Source organism: Leucopleurus acutus, assembly GCF_964270905.1.
Source record: "Leucopleurus acutus genome assembly, chromosome: 11".
In the NCBI taxonomy this organism is placed as follows: domain Eukaryota; kingdom Metazoa; phylum Chordata; class Mammalia; order Artiodactyla; family Delphinidae; genus Leucopleurus; species Leucopleurus acutus.
The window spans coordinates 103,719,060-103,733,917 of NC_139152.1; the positions used below are offsets into that span (position 1 = coordinate 103,719,060).

Genomic DNA, 14,858 nt, shown 5'->3' on the forward strand with positions numbered 1-14,858 from the left:
AAAGCCAACCCAAGGGAAGGAGCATCTGTTGCTCCAGATTATCTTGTGCGCCCTCTCACAGACATGACCACTTGGCACCCAGACCTCAGGCCTGGGACTGTAGCTTCTCCCTATGCCGAGGGCCTCTACAGAGCTGTGCTCCAGCCCAAGGGGGTGCAGAGGACATGTCCGTGCACAGAGGGCCCCACTCTCCAGAAGACAAACAGAAATGGGCCCAGGGAACAGGTGGACGTTCTGAAGCAAGAATTTATTCCAAGTGCGTATGTGGGTGTAGACAGCAGAGACCCACCTTTCACAAATAGTCTCCAGCCCTAGACCTTCCCTTGCCACATCCCTGGCCTCAGGCCGGAGCAGGGGAAGGGCCTCCTAGTTCCCCCACCAAAAAACACAGGTACTTAAGGGCTAAAATAGAATTATACAGCTTTATTTTTATTAACATCTAGCAAGAAAAAAACAAAAAGAAGATTCCCTTCTTGCTCCAGCCCTACCTCCACCACTTGAGCCCTCAGGGAGCAGCGTCTGCCCAGGGAGCACCTGCTTCCAGAGGTGTCCTTGGAGCCTGGGCACCTGTGCACGGCCACCGCTGTGCCTGCAAGCGGACCACAGGCCCCTTCCTCCACAATGTGGGGACAGAAGGGCAGCTGGCATTTCTCCAGCCCTCAGCTGTCAGCCTTGGGAACTTGGAAAAGATCAGCGATGTCCAGCAGAGCTTGGCGGATGTGGTTCCCAAAGCGCTGGGCATTCTGCGGGAGTCAAGAGCTCAGACCAACCTCCAGGTGAGCCCCCGCCCCTCTGTCCCCACAGGGAAGGATTCTTCCCCAGCCAGACATGCCCTGGGGGGCGACCCCTCCTCAGGCTGAGTGGGAGCAGGAGACACTCACTGTCTCTGAGCTTGAGAACTTGCTGGAGACGTGGAAGAAGATGGTGTTCTCACCCGCGATCATGTAGGAAACCCCGTAGCCATCATTAGCTACCTGAGGGCAGCACAAGGGGTGAAGAAGAAGAGGTGAACTGAACCTTGAGTATCTGGAAGCCAAGCTGATGTTATCCTTGCTCTGCCCACAAGATTCACAGGAAGGGCCCATCCCCAGGAAACAGTATGAAAACAGAAGAGAAGACCCCACCGGGGGTTCCAGGACCTCAGGTTCCCTCAGGAGGCCCCCCTCACGTTTGCAGGGGGTCTTTAGCTCCCCGACAAACTAGCCCACATGAGTGTCTCAGTGGGATATCTGGACTGTCTCCATAAGCCCACTTCAGAGGGTACAGAAGCCCCGGGAAGGGTCACTCCAGCAGTGGGTGTCAACATGGGTGGGGTCCCAGCCACCTTTCTTGCTGGGGTCGACAGGTACCTATCCTGTTTCCAGGCAGGGCAGGTCCAGGGCTGTGCTCCTGCCTCTGGCCTGACCTCCTCGAGGCCCTGCACTCTCTGCTGACACCCCAGCCCCTGGTCCTTCCCACCTGTCCACCTTCAAGGGCACTTACAGGGCCAAAGCCACCGCCAGCACCCAGGTGATTGGGGTACTTGTTTGGGTCAAACATGCGGATCTGGAATTGAGCAGTTTGGCTGGTGGAGAGGCGCCAGGGTTCTGAGAGCACCTGCAACAGGGAGGCCGGCAGTCAGGTGCCACGCACACCTGCGGACAGGTGCGTGAGCCTGGCACTGTCCTGGCTAAGGATGCAGAAGGGACAGGACGCAGGACCTTCCTGATTGCTGTCCGTGGTCCCCTAGTCTGTTCTCATCATCACAGCCTCTGCACAAAACCCACCATCAGGTGACCTGTCTGTCTGTCCCCTGGCTCCGCCCCCCACCCCTCCCACTGTCCCTCCCACATCCCACACTCCTGCCTCAGTGTCAATGTCCGGGCACTGGAGGTTCCCTCCACCTGGACGCCCCGGTTCCCCTGAGCCTCTGCCCTTCTCTCACAAGCGCTGCCACCACCTGACATATCATGTTTGTCTGTCCATCCCCCCTCACGCCAACAGCCACTCCACGAGGGGGAGGCTCCGGCTTGGTGCCAGTCCACAGGCCTGGGTGGCGTGTGGGCCGGGAACACTGGCCCCAGCTGTCCGGACAGAAAACAGGCCGAGACCCACCAGGAGAGGGCCTGAGGACAGAGGGCACGCCCATCAACACTGACCTCAGCCAGGAAAGGGGAGCTAACCCCCAGGAACTTGGAAACCACGTAAAGGCAGAAGAGGTGCCTGTCAATGCCAGCCCCTGTCATGGCCAGGCGGCACGCATTCTGGTGCTTCTCAGCCGCTTTCCGGAACAGATCTTGGAGGTTTGCTTTCTGGGGGCAGAAACGGAGCAGTGAAGAGTAGCCCTGACCCTACAGCAGGCAGGAGGCCGAGCAGTCACGTCAGCGCGAGGCCACGGGGGGCTCACCAGGTGGCGCCCCTGCACCATGGCCTGAACAAAGGCTGTGGACTCGCAGGTGCAGGAACGTACGGTCTCTGTCCGTCCCTCCCGGAACATCCTAGTCATCGAGGCTTCATAGGTCAGGCAGAACTTGCCTCTGTCCTACGGAACACAGAGGGATGAATCTTGCAAGTGGGCCCTGGTGCCACCCCTGCCTGCTCAGTGGCCTGGGGCTCCTACCCGGAAGTATGCCAGCTGCAGGGCGATCTGCACGAAGGCGTCAGGGCTGGTCCGGCACTTCTTGATGAGGCCTTTGCCAAAGGGCAAGAACTGGAAGCAGTACAATTCCACGTCGTCAGCCAGCGCCTTGGCCACCTGGTAGGAGCTCTCGATGACTGCCTGGCACTGCCAAGACACGGAGGGGTCAGCTGGGGGCAGAGCTCTCCAGGAGGACTCCAGGGTCACGTCCAGGAGGCCTGAGGATGTAGGCAAGGCTGGGCAGGCCTCAGTGTGCTTGACATCCTCAGGAGAAGGAGACACAAAGGACAAGCCAGGGGCATCAGCACAGATGCCTGGCTGGGCTTTGTCGGGGAGGAAGCACCGACAGGTACTCCCTGGACACGAGCTCACACCTCATGTCTTTCTCCAGCCCCGAAATAGTCCTGGGGTCTCTATTCTCCCTGTAGCCAGTCTGGACCATGAGACACTCTGGACCCTTACCCTGAGGGTGGGGCTGGGACAGAGGGGAGGGCCACAGGGCATCTCAGACACTTGTCACTCTCGCACACCCACCCCTGCCCCTTCTCGGCCCGCACACCTGCTCAGGAATGTCCCACTGCAGCCGCTGAGGGGGGGCCAGCACAGGGTTGGGTGTGCCCAGACAATGCCCAGTCTCCGAGTAGCCCAGGTCGAAGCTGTCGGTGCCCAGGACAAACTGCAGGGGCAAGGTCAGGCTGAGAGGCCGTCCTTGCCCTGCTGCCCCGGCCCCCGCCCCGCCCCTGCCCTGCGGGACCTCTCCCAGGACCTGCTACCTCCCAGAGGTGCCCTATGATAGGGGCGTCTGCCCACGCGTGTTCTGTGTTGAGGCCCAGCTGGCCGTTCTTGAAAGCGATGAGAGTGAAGGACTTGTCGAACCACCTGCAGCGGGCGGAGATGGGGTGGCGGTGTGGGGGCAGGGGGAGGAGCCCGGGGGCAGGGGAGGAGCCCGGGGTGGGCGGGGCAGGGGAAGACCCCAGGTGGGCGGGGTGGGGCCTGCAGTGGAGCTGGGGGTGCGGTACCTGTTGTAGCAGCTACCATGCAGCAAGGCCTTGCCGTAGAGGCTGAGGCTGGCCTCGTCTTCGGGGTCATAGCGGTGAGACTCCTCATCCAGAGCCACAAAGAAAGCAGCGCGCTCGATGGCATCCAGGGCAGCCTTGTTCTTGCCGGAGCTGAAGAAGGCCTGGCGTACCTGAGCCCACTCCACTCTGAGGGCAGGAGGGCAGAGCAAGCGGGGGGGCCCCTGTGGGCGTGAGGGCACCTCCCAGGATCTGTGTCCCCCTTCTCCACACACCCCCACCTAGCCACCAGCAGTTAGAGGTCACAGCAGCTACCCTCCTGCCACGCCCCTTACGACCACAGGTCCTGGTTTACACAGAGGACGCTGGGGCCCACGCTCCTCCCTTGCTGAGGGCTCTGGCCGAGTTCCAGGGTGGCACACAGGACCCAACTCCTCTCCTCACGGCGCCTGAACCTGGGCCCCAATACCTTCCCCCTGCGGTGAGGGCCGCCAGTCTCTCCTCCCCAGGCTGGGGTGGGGAGGGGTCATCCAGGATCCTCTGGAACTGCATCTCCAGGTCCCGAGGCTTGAGCAGGCGGGAGCCCTCATAGAGCCACAACTTGAAGAAACGGCCCTTGTGGTAGACGGCTACGTGCCTGCTGTCTGTGAGGTGCTGCAGCACGTCTGTGGCAGAGGCCATGGGTGGGCTCAGGCGGGAAGGTAGGGAGCTCCTCCCTCCCCCCATGCCACTCAGGACGGCCCCCCAGCCTCACACCAGGTGACCGCATGGACCCTTCGCCTGGTGGAATCTGCTGGCACCAAGCCAGGCCCCGTGCCCTGAGCTTCCCTGTCTGTCATTTAGTGCCAACCACAGTCCCATGAGGCATTGCACAGAAGAGAAAACCAAAGCTCTAGGAAATCCCACAGACTGTCCTGGCATTAGAAATGCGGGTGCTGCTTGGCGGCCCTGGGGGCCTTGGGCGAGCCCACCCCTCCTCCTCTACAGGCTCCTTGAGCGGGGAGCTCCACTAGACCTCCTGTTGATCTTTGCGCGGGAGACTCCCGAACTGTGAGCCCCTGCAGGGGAGGGGCTCTGACCTGGGTCTCCCAGGGTCCCAGTACTAGCACCGTGCCTGTAAACAGCAGGTGTCTAGTATCGGCCACAAACTATTTTTCGCAGCTACTTGACCCTGAGACACTGAGGACGCTTGGTGACCAGCAGGCGGTAGGGCATCTGGCCATGGTGGGCCCACAGCTGGGAGGGGGTGGCCTCCATCCTGCGGTCCCAGCACGGGCGCCCGGCCGCGGCCTAGTACCTGTGTCCTTCCCTGGGATCCGGGTGGTGTTGAACATCCTCTCCATCTGGTAGGAGCACATGGGCACGATGCCCAGCGCCATCACCTAGGAGGACGGCCCAGCACAGCTCAGACGCAGGCCTCCTCTCCCGGTCACGCCCTCACCCCCAACCCAACTCACAGGCTTGATCTCTTCACGGTCAAGTTTACGGCGATACATGATCATGGCGTGGACAATGTTTCCCAGGCGGGCTGCCTGCACGTCTGTGTTCTTGACGAGCACTAAGTCCTACAGGGAGAGAACGGAGCCTGCAAGGAGGCTGCGACAGGTGTGCACAGTGGCATCTCTCTGTCTGGGGTGTCTCGCCCCCTTTCCCCAGTCCATCCTGCACACCCTCTGAGAACCAAGTACAAGAAGTGAAATGCATAACTACTGATCAGATAACCCCCTGCCCTGGCTTCGACCTCAGCTGCTTTTCCAAACCCATTGTATTTGTTGATGTTTTGTTTATTTTTCTTTGAGGAAGGGGTCCTGCCACTACAAAACAGCTTAAAACCTCTGGTCTAGACAAATTGCGTATAGGTTTCTGGAAAGACAGCTTTGTGGAGGAGGAAAATGCCAGCATGCTACTTGAAACGTGCTTTGGAAGTGGGAGAGCAAAGAGGTGCACAGGGCAGTGGCTGGGCAGCCTCTCCCAGCTGGCTGTGCACAGTCTTGTACTAGGAGCAGGAAAAGGGTCAGTCATGTGGGATAGGGACCGACAGTGACCTCCTGAGCTCTACAAGAAACAGCTCTGGATCTGCTTAAGACACACTTAAGGAAGTTCCCTGGTAATGGCGTCAGGACGGCTGGGAAGTTGTGGCTGGAAAGCCAGCGAGGGAACAAGGAAGGAAGTGAGAGCGCCTGAGCTGGGCAGAACAGTGAGCCTGAGGAACTCTGGGAGTGACAGTATCAGCCTGTGGGGTCTACTGGGCTCTCCAGACCCTCAGTATCCCCATCGCCTGCGAGCTGCTTCCTGACTATTCTTCCAGGATATGACCACCACCCCCACCCCCGCATCTTCCCTCTCCTTCAGGCCTCACTTCAGAACCCCCACTTGCCTACAGAAACCACCACTAGGGCTCTGAACTGTCGTCCAGGTTCCTTGCCCTGAGACCAGAGCTGGGGACAGAGCTGAGCACACAGGAGCCAATGTGGCTCTAGCCCTTACCATGACATAATAGTTGCTGTTCACCATGAGGGGAGTCCTGCCTCGAAGGTAGACATACTCTTCCCACCAGTCGCTCACCTGCGGGTGGGTGGGAGGTTGGAGCTGGGGCAGAGGAGGGTGGGCTGTGAGCAGCCAGGACACAGGGTGGGAGAGGGTAAGCCCGGGAGGTAGAACTCACATAATTGGCTGCCCACCATGACTTGAGTACCAGGTACTTCTGCAGCCTGGGGGCAGTCTTCTCCTGGAATTCCTTGGCCAGCGTCTCCATTCGGTAATATTCCTCGTCATCCAATAAGTGTTGCACGGATTCTAGGTACTGTCCAGCCAAGTTATTGCCCGTGTGAGGGCCAGTCAGCAAGAGCTGCCTCTGTCCTGACCTTCTTCCAAGCCCAGCCCCATTGCTCCCTCTCAAGCCGACTCTTTGTAGGGGACAGTCCCTTATGTTTGGTTAAGTTCTCTGAGTCCAGCCTGCCCTGCCCACTGGGATGTCTGACCCAGGCCCTCACCCGATGAATCGTGGCTGACACGCTGGGCACGGGCAACTTGGGCAGAGATGTCTGGAAGCTGTAGAGCATGGGCCGCTGGCCGGACAGAAGGCGGACACACATCTGGGGTACAGAGTGGAGAATGTTGAGGGGGAAGCTGGGGGAAAGATTGAAAACTAGCAAACACTGGAGGGGTACCCCAGACCCTCAAAACCGGGACAAACCCCGCCAGGCACCAGTGCCCCGCCTGGCTGTCCCCTCCAGCTCAGAACCCAAAGTGAGGCCCTGGGGTCTCAAACCCGATGCCTGGACCCCTCCACCAGCTTCTGCTCACAGCCCAGACTCTGGTGAAGTGGCTGATCTGGCCGTGCATCTCAAACAGCCAACCGTGGTAGGAAAGCAGCAGTTTCAGGGTTTGGCGGAAGAAGAGGATGCCCGTCATCCAGACCCCCGTGGAGAAGATGGCCATGCTGAGAAGTGTCCGCGTCTGTGGGCTCCGGTAGGGGCCACATCTATCAGAGAAGGGGAGAGGACTGCAGGGGGGTCCACTTGAGACCAACCTCAGGGAGATTCTGACTCTGCAGTCCTGATGTATGTGAGCCATCTCGGGGGAGGCACCAAGGGAGAAAAAACTCCCCGGACACACTCACATCTGAGCCTCTGAGCGCGTCACACTCGAAGTTACAGAAGTAGGGACTGAGATGGTGGTCGCCCCCAGGGAGGGCTGCCCCTATTACCTCCAATGGCTGTTGTCCTGTAACTGCCCAGCTCAGGAACCTTGGCCTTGGAGCCCACCCAGCCCTTTCTCATGGCCCCACTTCTTACCCCTCAGGAAGCCATCTCTGGATAAAACAGACCAGCCCCATGGAGATGTCCACGTTGCAGTAGGAGGAACCCAGTGTCGTCATGACGACGAACAGCCAGCTGGTGGGGCTGCCAGGGTACACACCCCTGAGGATGCCATTCTGTGGGCAAAAACAGGAATGCTCACAGAGCAAGGACTGGGGTAAGCAGGCACCTATGAAGTCTTTGCCTGTTTTCACTTCTCCTTCACGTCTGGTGGACCCCCCTCCACACTCCCACACCTGCAGCACCTGATTACTGTGTCCCACTGACACTTCATGCACACCCATCTCCTCTCCACGCCTTGAGCACCCCTCTGGTTTCTGCACTGCTGGAGCCTGTCACTCCACAGAGCTGTCAGCCGAGATGGGGGTGGAGGACCTTGACAATGGGCAGCAGCTGACACCTAGCCTCTGCCTCCCTGGAAGGCTCGATTCTGCACCTGCTGGAAGAGACCAGAACCACCTGCGCCCACCTTGATGCGAATCAGGCGTTTCTTCCAGGAGTTTATGCCGGACAGGTAGATGTGTTTTAGGGCCTCCCGACTGAGCCGGAAGTCGACCCCCTCTGGCGTCACCGTGAACTGGAAGGCCACAGCCTGGTGCGCTTCCGCCATCCTGTGGGTTGCTGGGCACCTGGGAGTTGCTGGGCACCTGGGAGGTGGCAGGAGGGTGTGCGGGCAGCTTGGCCGCCCGCGTCGAGGCCCCGCCCCCGGGCACTGGCCGCGCCCCCAGCCCGCCTCCCTCCCCTTCCGCCCTGGGTCGGCCACCCGCAGCGCCGAGGCCCCACCCCTGGCCCCCCAGCCTCGCCAACCGCCGCAGAACCTTCGTGCGATGGTGCGGGGGTCGCAAGGGGGTCAGGGCCTTGAAAACGTCAGGAATCCCGAGGACAGTGTAGGGCGGCCTCGGGGTGGGGGCTAGAGGGGCCCCGGAAGCGGAGTCGGTCTGGTCTGGAGTGAGGCGGGGTCTGCGTACCCCCAGCGCTGCCACGTGGGACCCTGGCACCAGCCTCAACCCCCCTCCCCCGCCCCACTTGCCGGCTCAGAGCCCTGGGCCAGGCCGGCAGCCCAGAGCCACCCCCAACTCCACTCACGGCTCGGGTGTGCTCCTGTCCGCTTGTGGGGACAGTCACTGTGGCCTGTGTCCCCACGTCCTTCAGGCCTGGCCACCTAAGTCCCGCCCTCACCGGGAACCTGACACCCACTCCCAAATTTGGGTTGAGAGAACAGTTGGGGGTTGGCAACCAGAATCTCCCCGGCTCCGAGGCGAGAATCAGGAGTGGGGGGGAGCCGGGTTTCTGCAAGATGCAGATGGCTCAAAGGTCTGAGAGCCTGGGGCGCCCAACGGGTCTCACGTGAGGATGGTGGCATTAGAACTAAAAATAGCCGAATGTAGGGAAAAGGTCACCAGTGTGTCAGCTGTGCCTCCTGTTCCCTGATCTCCAAGTGCTCAGGGTTGGGCAGCCCCACCCCGGGGCCCTCTTTGTACCCCGTAACTCCCCACTGCCCGACCCAAGTCCTCTGAGTATTTATCACTTCTAAGCTGGAGCCGGGGTGGGGGACAGCAGAATGGACCCCTAACCACTTTCAAGCCCAGATCACTCAACAGCCACGCTTTTCAGGAGAGGAAACTGAGGCTCCTAGCAGTGGCCCCTTTGTCAATCTGTGTGCAGTCCTTGGTCGGTACTTTCCGCCGCACCCAAGCAGGGTTAGGACGGTGTGAAAGAAGAAGCTAGTTTATTGTCTTAAGGTACACATCCCAGGGCTTCTGCCCACTTGCCTGCGGTGGGGACCTGCTCAAACTCGGGGGGTGAGGGGGAAGGTCAGCCTCCTTAACCCCAGTCTCACTCGGGCTCAGCCCAGTCCCCAGGGCCTCCCCTTTGTCCGTCCCTCCAAGGTCCTGCCCTGGAGGCTCCAGGAGAAATCCAAGGAGTTGGGATGTGGAGAGTCAGGATGAGGGGTGGAAGCTGGTCAGCTCTCCCTTCTGCTGGAAGTAGAACTGGAACCGAGACTGGGCGTACTCCTAAGGAAGGAAACCCGCGCACTGGTGAAAAGGGGTGGGACTAGCACCCCACACCGCCCTCAGTCTGCCCACAGCTGGCCTAGAGGGTCCAAGGCCTCTGCTGCGCCCTGTCCCCACACCTAACTCACCCAACCTGGTTACTTACCAAGTAACCAAATTCTATAGTGGACATGGATGCCTGGAGGATGGACCAGAGACCCCAGAAGAAATGAGATGCCAGAGCATACCTGAGGGGGAGCAGGAAAAGGGGGGTTCAGAGCACATTTGGCACTGCCTGAACCCCCTCCTCCAGGCTGGTCAAGCCCCAAAGCTCTAACTTCTCCCCTATCGTCTTAACCCCTACCCTGTCCTGACTCTTCCCACTCTCAAACTGTTCTTCCCCATCAGCCTCAGACCTCATCCCCACTTCCTGCCCCCACTCTGCACTGACCCCTAACCTGCAGCCCAGTGAGTCTACCTGCCACATTCCCCCCCTTGCCTCTGCACCCTGCTCCACCCCTGCCCCACACGTCTTTCCTCACCTATTAGCCTCTGCCAGCAAATCTGCTTCCAGTTTCCTCTGCTCCTCTTGGGAGATGGTCTCACCTTTCTTTACCTCTGCCAGGTAGTGGCGAATAAAATGGAGCTGAGATCAAAAGACAAGAGTCAGGAAATGGGGAGACTGGGGAGCATTTCCCAGTTAACACCCTTGCTCGCCATTCCTTCCAGACTTCAACCTCCTTCTCCCTTCTAAGCCAGGTCCTGCTCCCAGCTTCTGGCCCACATACCTGCTGTCCCCGGGTGGGGTAGTTTGCAGGCTGCGCTTTGTAGAAAGGCCACTCCTCATGAGTGTAATCGTAAACCCACTCACAAAAATGGTTCCCAATGTCAAAGCCCCTGAGGGAATAAGGTGGACACTCAGTCCCCAAATACGCTGGGCAGCTGGGATGCAGAGATGAAGGCCTGGTCTGCTTTTCCAGGGCACTGTGGGAACAGACCCATGGGAGGCCATCCTCTTACCCTCACCTGTAGTTATAACTGCTGTACTCGAAGTCGACCAGCATGAGGCCGTCAACGTTTTCTGGCTCTGAGAGCAGTAAGATGTTCCCTGGAGAAATGTGGTGAGGTTCTGGTCACTCCAGGGTCCTCTGGCCCCCCTCACCTGAGGTTGGGAGACTCAGATGCCTTCTCCTACCTTCCTGGATGTCATTGTGGCAAAAGACCACTGGTGATGGGGTAGAGTCTAGCAACTTCCTGCAGGGGAACACAGGCATGGGTCCTGAGCAGGAGTGACGAAAGGAGGGTGAGAGGCACGCGCATGGGCGAGGCCCTCACCCCAGCCTTCAGCAAATCCTGGGTAGGACCCCACTAGGTGCCTGGCACATCTCCTGTGCTCTTCTGTCCCCACCCCCCCACCCCTGCCCCATCCTGCCTGCCCTCACCTGAGGCTGCCCATCTCGTCCTGCAAGCTGTACATCTCCAGCAGGTTCATCTGGGGGAGGCCAGTGGTGGGTAGGTCCTGGATCTGCTTTAAATACCTGAAGCCCCAAGAACAGGATATACTCACTCTGCTATCCCTCCCCTCTGTCCTACCCGTTCGGTCACCGAATGACTTGTCTGGCAATCATTTGGAAGCCTGTTGTGTGAGAAACCATGCTAGACAGTGGGACACTTGATCCACTCAGCTGGAGAGGTAGACAGAGCACTAGATGCATTCAGTCACACCCCAGCGTAGTAACTGCCAACATGAGGGTTCGGCCTATGTGCAGGAGCCCTGAGGAGGCCCCCGACTCACCGCTCCATGGTCCCAAATAGCCAGTGGGGCTCCTTAGTGAAAGGCATTTCCATGCCATGGAACTGGGCCATCTTCGTGGCGATGGCTGCGGACAACACGGGCTCTCGAAGCTCATGCGTCTTCAGTGGCCTGCTCTGCACCCAGGAACCTATCAGGGTGGTGAAGGGGCTGGGGCAGGAGGGGGGAAGGGTGGGGCAACGGAGGTGGGGGAAGTCAGGGCTTGGGGAAAATTCCCTACCTGGGGTGAGGGATGTGAAAGCAGACATTGGGAAGGGGAATAGGGGCTGGGGAAGGAGACGCTTCGGGGAGGTCGGGGCCGGGCTCGTACTGGGATGTACTGTTCCAGCCGGCCCTCTGGAAAGACTCCGTAGAGCTGGGGCCCCAGTGACCGCTCTGCGAGGATGGCGAACATCACACTTTCAAGGACCAAGGAGTCCACTCCCTTAAGAAAAACAGACAGCGAAGGGGCCAGGTCACAAGGGGCCAGAGGCAAAGTGGCGCTGACAAACACGAGGGTCTTCTTGCTCCTCCCACCACATCTGGTTCTGTTTGGTTGGTTCTATCTGGACTTCCTGTTCTATTGCCCGGGGGCTCCAGAGCGCAGGCGTTAGTATCACAATGGACAAAATACTTAGCTCCTAAGGCTCAGTGTCCTCAACTGCTTAGTGGGGACCATACCACCTGCCACACTTGGGTGAGAGGACCTGAGGCCACTGCGGCCTTCACTCCCTCCTCACCTGCAGGATGGCCCCGTACAGCCGCAGCAGCACCTCCCGGGGCTCCTCGCCAACGCGGGGCAGGTGGTCAGGCAGCGAGCAGCGGAAGAGCAGGTTACTGAGGCCTCCGCTGCAGACCCACAGCAGGGCGCGCTCAGCCCGCCATCCGCTCCACCGGCCCGGCGTCCAGCCCCCGCGCCCCCCCGTAGCTCCCGGCCCTGCCCCGCCCCCGGCCCAGGAACGCTGAGTGTCCCGAGGGCCCGAGCCTAAGCCTGACCCCGGCCCGCGCACAAGAGGGGCTGACCCCTGACCTCCCACCTCACGGGGTCAACCCTCAGCTCCTCCGGCCGTACTCGGCGCCAGGCCCCGCCCAAGTACTCCCGGCACCACTGGTAGGCTCGGCGCTCGGCGTCTCGCGACCGCACCGAGCCGCGCCTCCGGCTCGGGGCCGCGTCGGGGCACATAGCCTGCCGCAAGCTGCCCTTGGCCAGGCGGCCTCCAACAGCCCCGCCTCTGGCCACATCTGTCCCCTCAGCCGCCATGGCTCGGGCTTGACCCGGCCAACGCCCCGCCGCGCACAGACCCTTCGGGCGCGCTCGGCTCCTTCCGGCTGCGCTCGGCTCCGCTTCCGGCCAGCCTGCGCTGCTCGGGTCGTACTCGGGTCTCCTTGGCTCTATTCGGCTCTTTGCGGCGCCGCTCGGCTGTCTCGGAGACCCTCGTCCGGGTGCTAGTTCCGAAGGCTGTGCCCCGCCCCTGCTCAGAGCAAAGGCCAATGGCCTCTCTCTCTTGGCGGGGCCGCTCGAAAAGACAGTGCTGTTTGGACCTTAACCCGGAAGCAGGAAATGGTTCGGGCCAATCAGAAGCGTCCTGAGCGGTAGGGCCCACGGCGCAGTGGCGTGTCACGTGAGCGAACCACGTGGGCGGGTGGCGCGTACCGGGCTGAGAAGCCGGTCCGGCGCCTAAAGGCGGTGTGTCACCGGGAAAGTGCTCGTGAGGCGAGGTGGGCCTTCGTCAGGATCTGGGAGCGGACAGGGCAGCGCGGGCAGCGGCGGCGGCAGCCCCTCACTGTACAGATTTGGCCCCCGGGGCAGTTGGGCAAGGAAGAGGGCCGTTGAATGAGTGTGGCGAGTCCTGAGTGTGGGGGAAAGGGAGAGAGTGTGTGTGTGTGGCTCACATCTAGGGGGTGGGGAGTGTGGGGCACCTGGTAGGTGCCGAATAAACATTTGTTGATGCGTAACCTTAAATCCCTCCTCCCCGCTGAGACTCCCTTGTCAGTTGAAGCCCGCCGCTGGAGGAGGCTATTGTTACCCTGCTTGAAACCACTGTCTTCACGTCCTGCTCCACTACCCCTCTTGCCTCCAGACCTAAAATCAAGCCCAGGAGGAGAGGCTCACAGCTTGGAGCAGGCACCTGGGGCTGCATCACGTCTCCTTGTCCCACCGCAGCAGTTTGAAATGCCTCCTTGCATTTCTTCTGCCCCATGCTGGAGTGGCGACCAGGAAGACTTGATCCACGGGGATCTGTGGCGCTGTTGGACCATGGTGTTCTTTGGGGTGAAGTAGATGAACAGCTGACCTGAGTGGTGTTTGATTTGAATAACGAGAAAGAAATCAAGAATTGGTGATCAGAAAGCAAATGTCAGTCACTGCAATGGGAAATCATGATCCCTCACTCTGTATTTAAATCTGAGCCAGTTCTGAGACCTGGAGTCCACTGGTTGAAAGGGAGGCTTGGTCTCTTATAGAAAGGATCCTACAGTGCCACCATAAGTACATAAAAAAATATTCCTCTAATCTTTCCCCAAAGGGACCCAGCGCCTCTTAACAAAGTAACACATTTACTTTGGAAAAGGGACTATCCAGACCTTTCAAGGGCTGTTGGATAGAAGATCTGAGGTGACACGTGTGCCAGGGTATATGAAGCGTCATGAGTCACTGGTTTGAGTGGAGGCTGTGGAAGTCAGATGATAAACAGAGTCCTGACCCAAGTGTTGAGGTCACTTCTCTGGTCCCAGTACATACTTGGGGTAATTATACCTAGCGGTGGGGAGAGCCTGTACATTGATCCCTGATCTGTGGAATAAGAAGAGTCATGGTAGGAAGAGCGAAGTGGAAGCCTCTGAAACTCCCCACCCTCTCCAATGCTGCATTCCATGTGGGATTGCAGAGATTGCTTACTCTCAAAGACATAAATCCCTACTACATCACTTTCAATTCACCTGAGTGACCCCTGCAAAATCCAGATGGATTCGAGTAAATGATGGTGGACTACCACAAACTTAGCCAATTAGTATCCCTAATCACAGCAGCTGTGTCAGGTGAGGTATCTGTACTGGAACTGATTAATGCACCTCTGGCACCTGATAATGCAATGGATGTGGTGAACATTCCTTTCCATTTCCAGTAGTAAAGAGTAAGTTTCCAAAAGCAGTTCACTTTTATATGGGAAGGACAGCCAAACGTATACATTGTCTTACTTCAAGTCTGTTTTAAGTCATGCTTTCTGTCACAGTGTAATCGTTGAGACCTTGATCATCTGGACATTCTCCATAAAACTGTTGAAATTATGCTAATTGGACATGGTGAGGAAGAAAGTGACAAATGCTCTGTCCCTGGTAAGACGGTGCATGTCAGAGGATGAGAGATAAACCCTCAGAAGTTCTGGGGCCTGTCATCAGTGAAGTTTCCAGGGGTGCAGTGTTGTAGGGCAAACCAGGCTGTCACCTCTGAGATAAGGGCAAGTTGCTGCATCTTGCATCCCTAACATGAAAAATGAGGCCTACCACTCCATGCACCTCTGGATTTTGGAGTCAGCATGTACCACCCTTGGGAATACTGTTCTGACCCATTTATCGGGTGGCTTGGAAGACTGCTGGTTTTGAATGGGGCCCAGAGCAAAG

The 14,858-nt window shown here is 59.1% G+C and overlaps 2 protein-coding genes across 4 annotated transcripts; both read right to left on the bottom strand.

Annotated features, from left to right (window-relative positions):
- Positions 1-414: 414 nt before the first annotated feature.
- On the bottom strand, positions 415-8,819 carry CPT1B (carnitine palmitoyltransferase 1B). 3 transcript variants are annotated; one of them, XM_082850276.1, is made up of 19 exons: positions 8,541-8,819; positions 7,924-8,101; positions 7,431-7,570; positions 6,940-7,117; positions 6,627-6,728; positions 6,299-6,436; positions 6,121-6,198; positions 5,091-5,198; positions 4,931-5,015; positions 4,103-4,298; positions 3,637-3,822; positions 3,391-3,496; positions 3,177-3,293; positions 2,600-2,764; positions 2,387-2,521; positions 2,139-2,291; positions 1,483-1,596; positions 882-974; positions 415-743 (listed from the first exon to the last, which is right to left on the bottom strand). In XM_082850276.1, the coding sequence occupies exons 2-19, from the start codon at positions 8,062-8,064 to the stop codon at positions 660-662; spliced, it is 2,319 nt and encodes a 772-aa protein (XP_082706402.1). In that variant the 5' UTR covers positions 8,065-8,101; positions 8,541-8,819; the 3' UTR covers positions 415-659. The 3 variants fall into 3 exon arrangements, with proteins under 3 accessions (XP_082706402.1, XP_082706401.1, XP_082706403.1); XM_082850275.1 differs by having other exon boundaries at positions 6,121-6,222; XM_082850277.1 differs by lacking the exons at positions 7,431-7,570; positions 7,924-8,101; positions 8,541-8,819 and having other exon boundaries at positions 6,121-6,222; positions 6,940-7,208.
- Positions 8,820-9,112: 293 nt separating this feature from the next.
- CHKB (choline kinase beta) lies at positions 9,113-12,680 on the bottom strand. Its single transcript, XM_082849289.1, has 11 exons — positions 12,278-12,680; positions 11,981-12,089; positions 11,572-11,685; positions 11,244-11,377; positions 10,891-10,986; positions 10,644-10,702; positions 10,475-10,556; positions 10,237-10,345; positions 9,991-10,094; positions 9,615-9,696; positions 9,113-9,469 (listed from the first exon to the last, which is right to left on the bottom strand). The coding sequence occupies exons 1-11, from the start codon at positions 12,499-12,501 to the stop codon at positions 9,395-9,397; spliced, it is 1,188 nt and encodes a 395-aa protein (XP_082705415.1). The 5' UTR covers positions 12,502-12,680; the 3' UTR covers positions 9,113-9,394.
- Between the last annotated feature and the right edge of the window lie 2,178 nt (positions 12,681-14,858).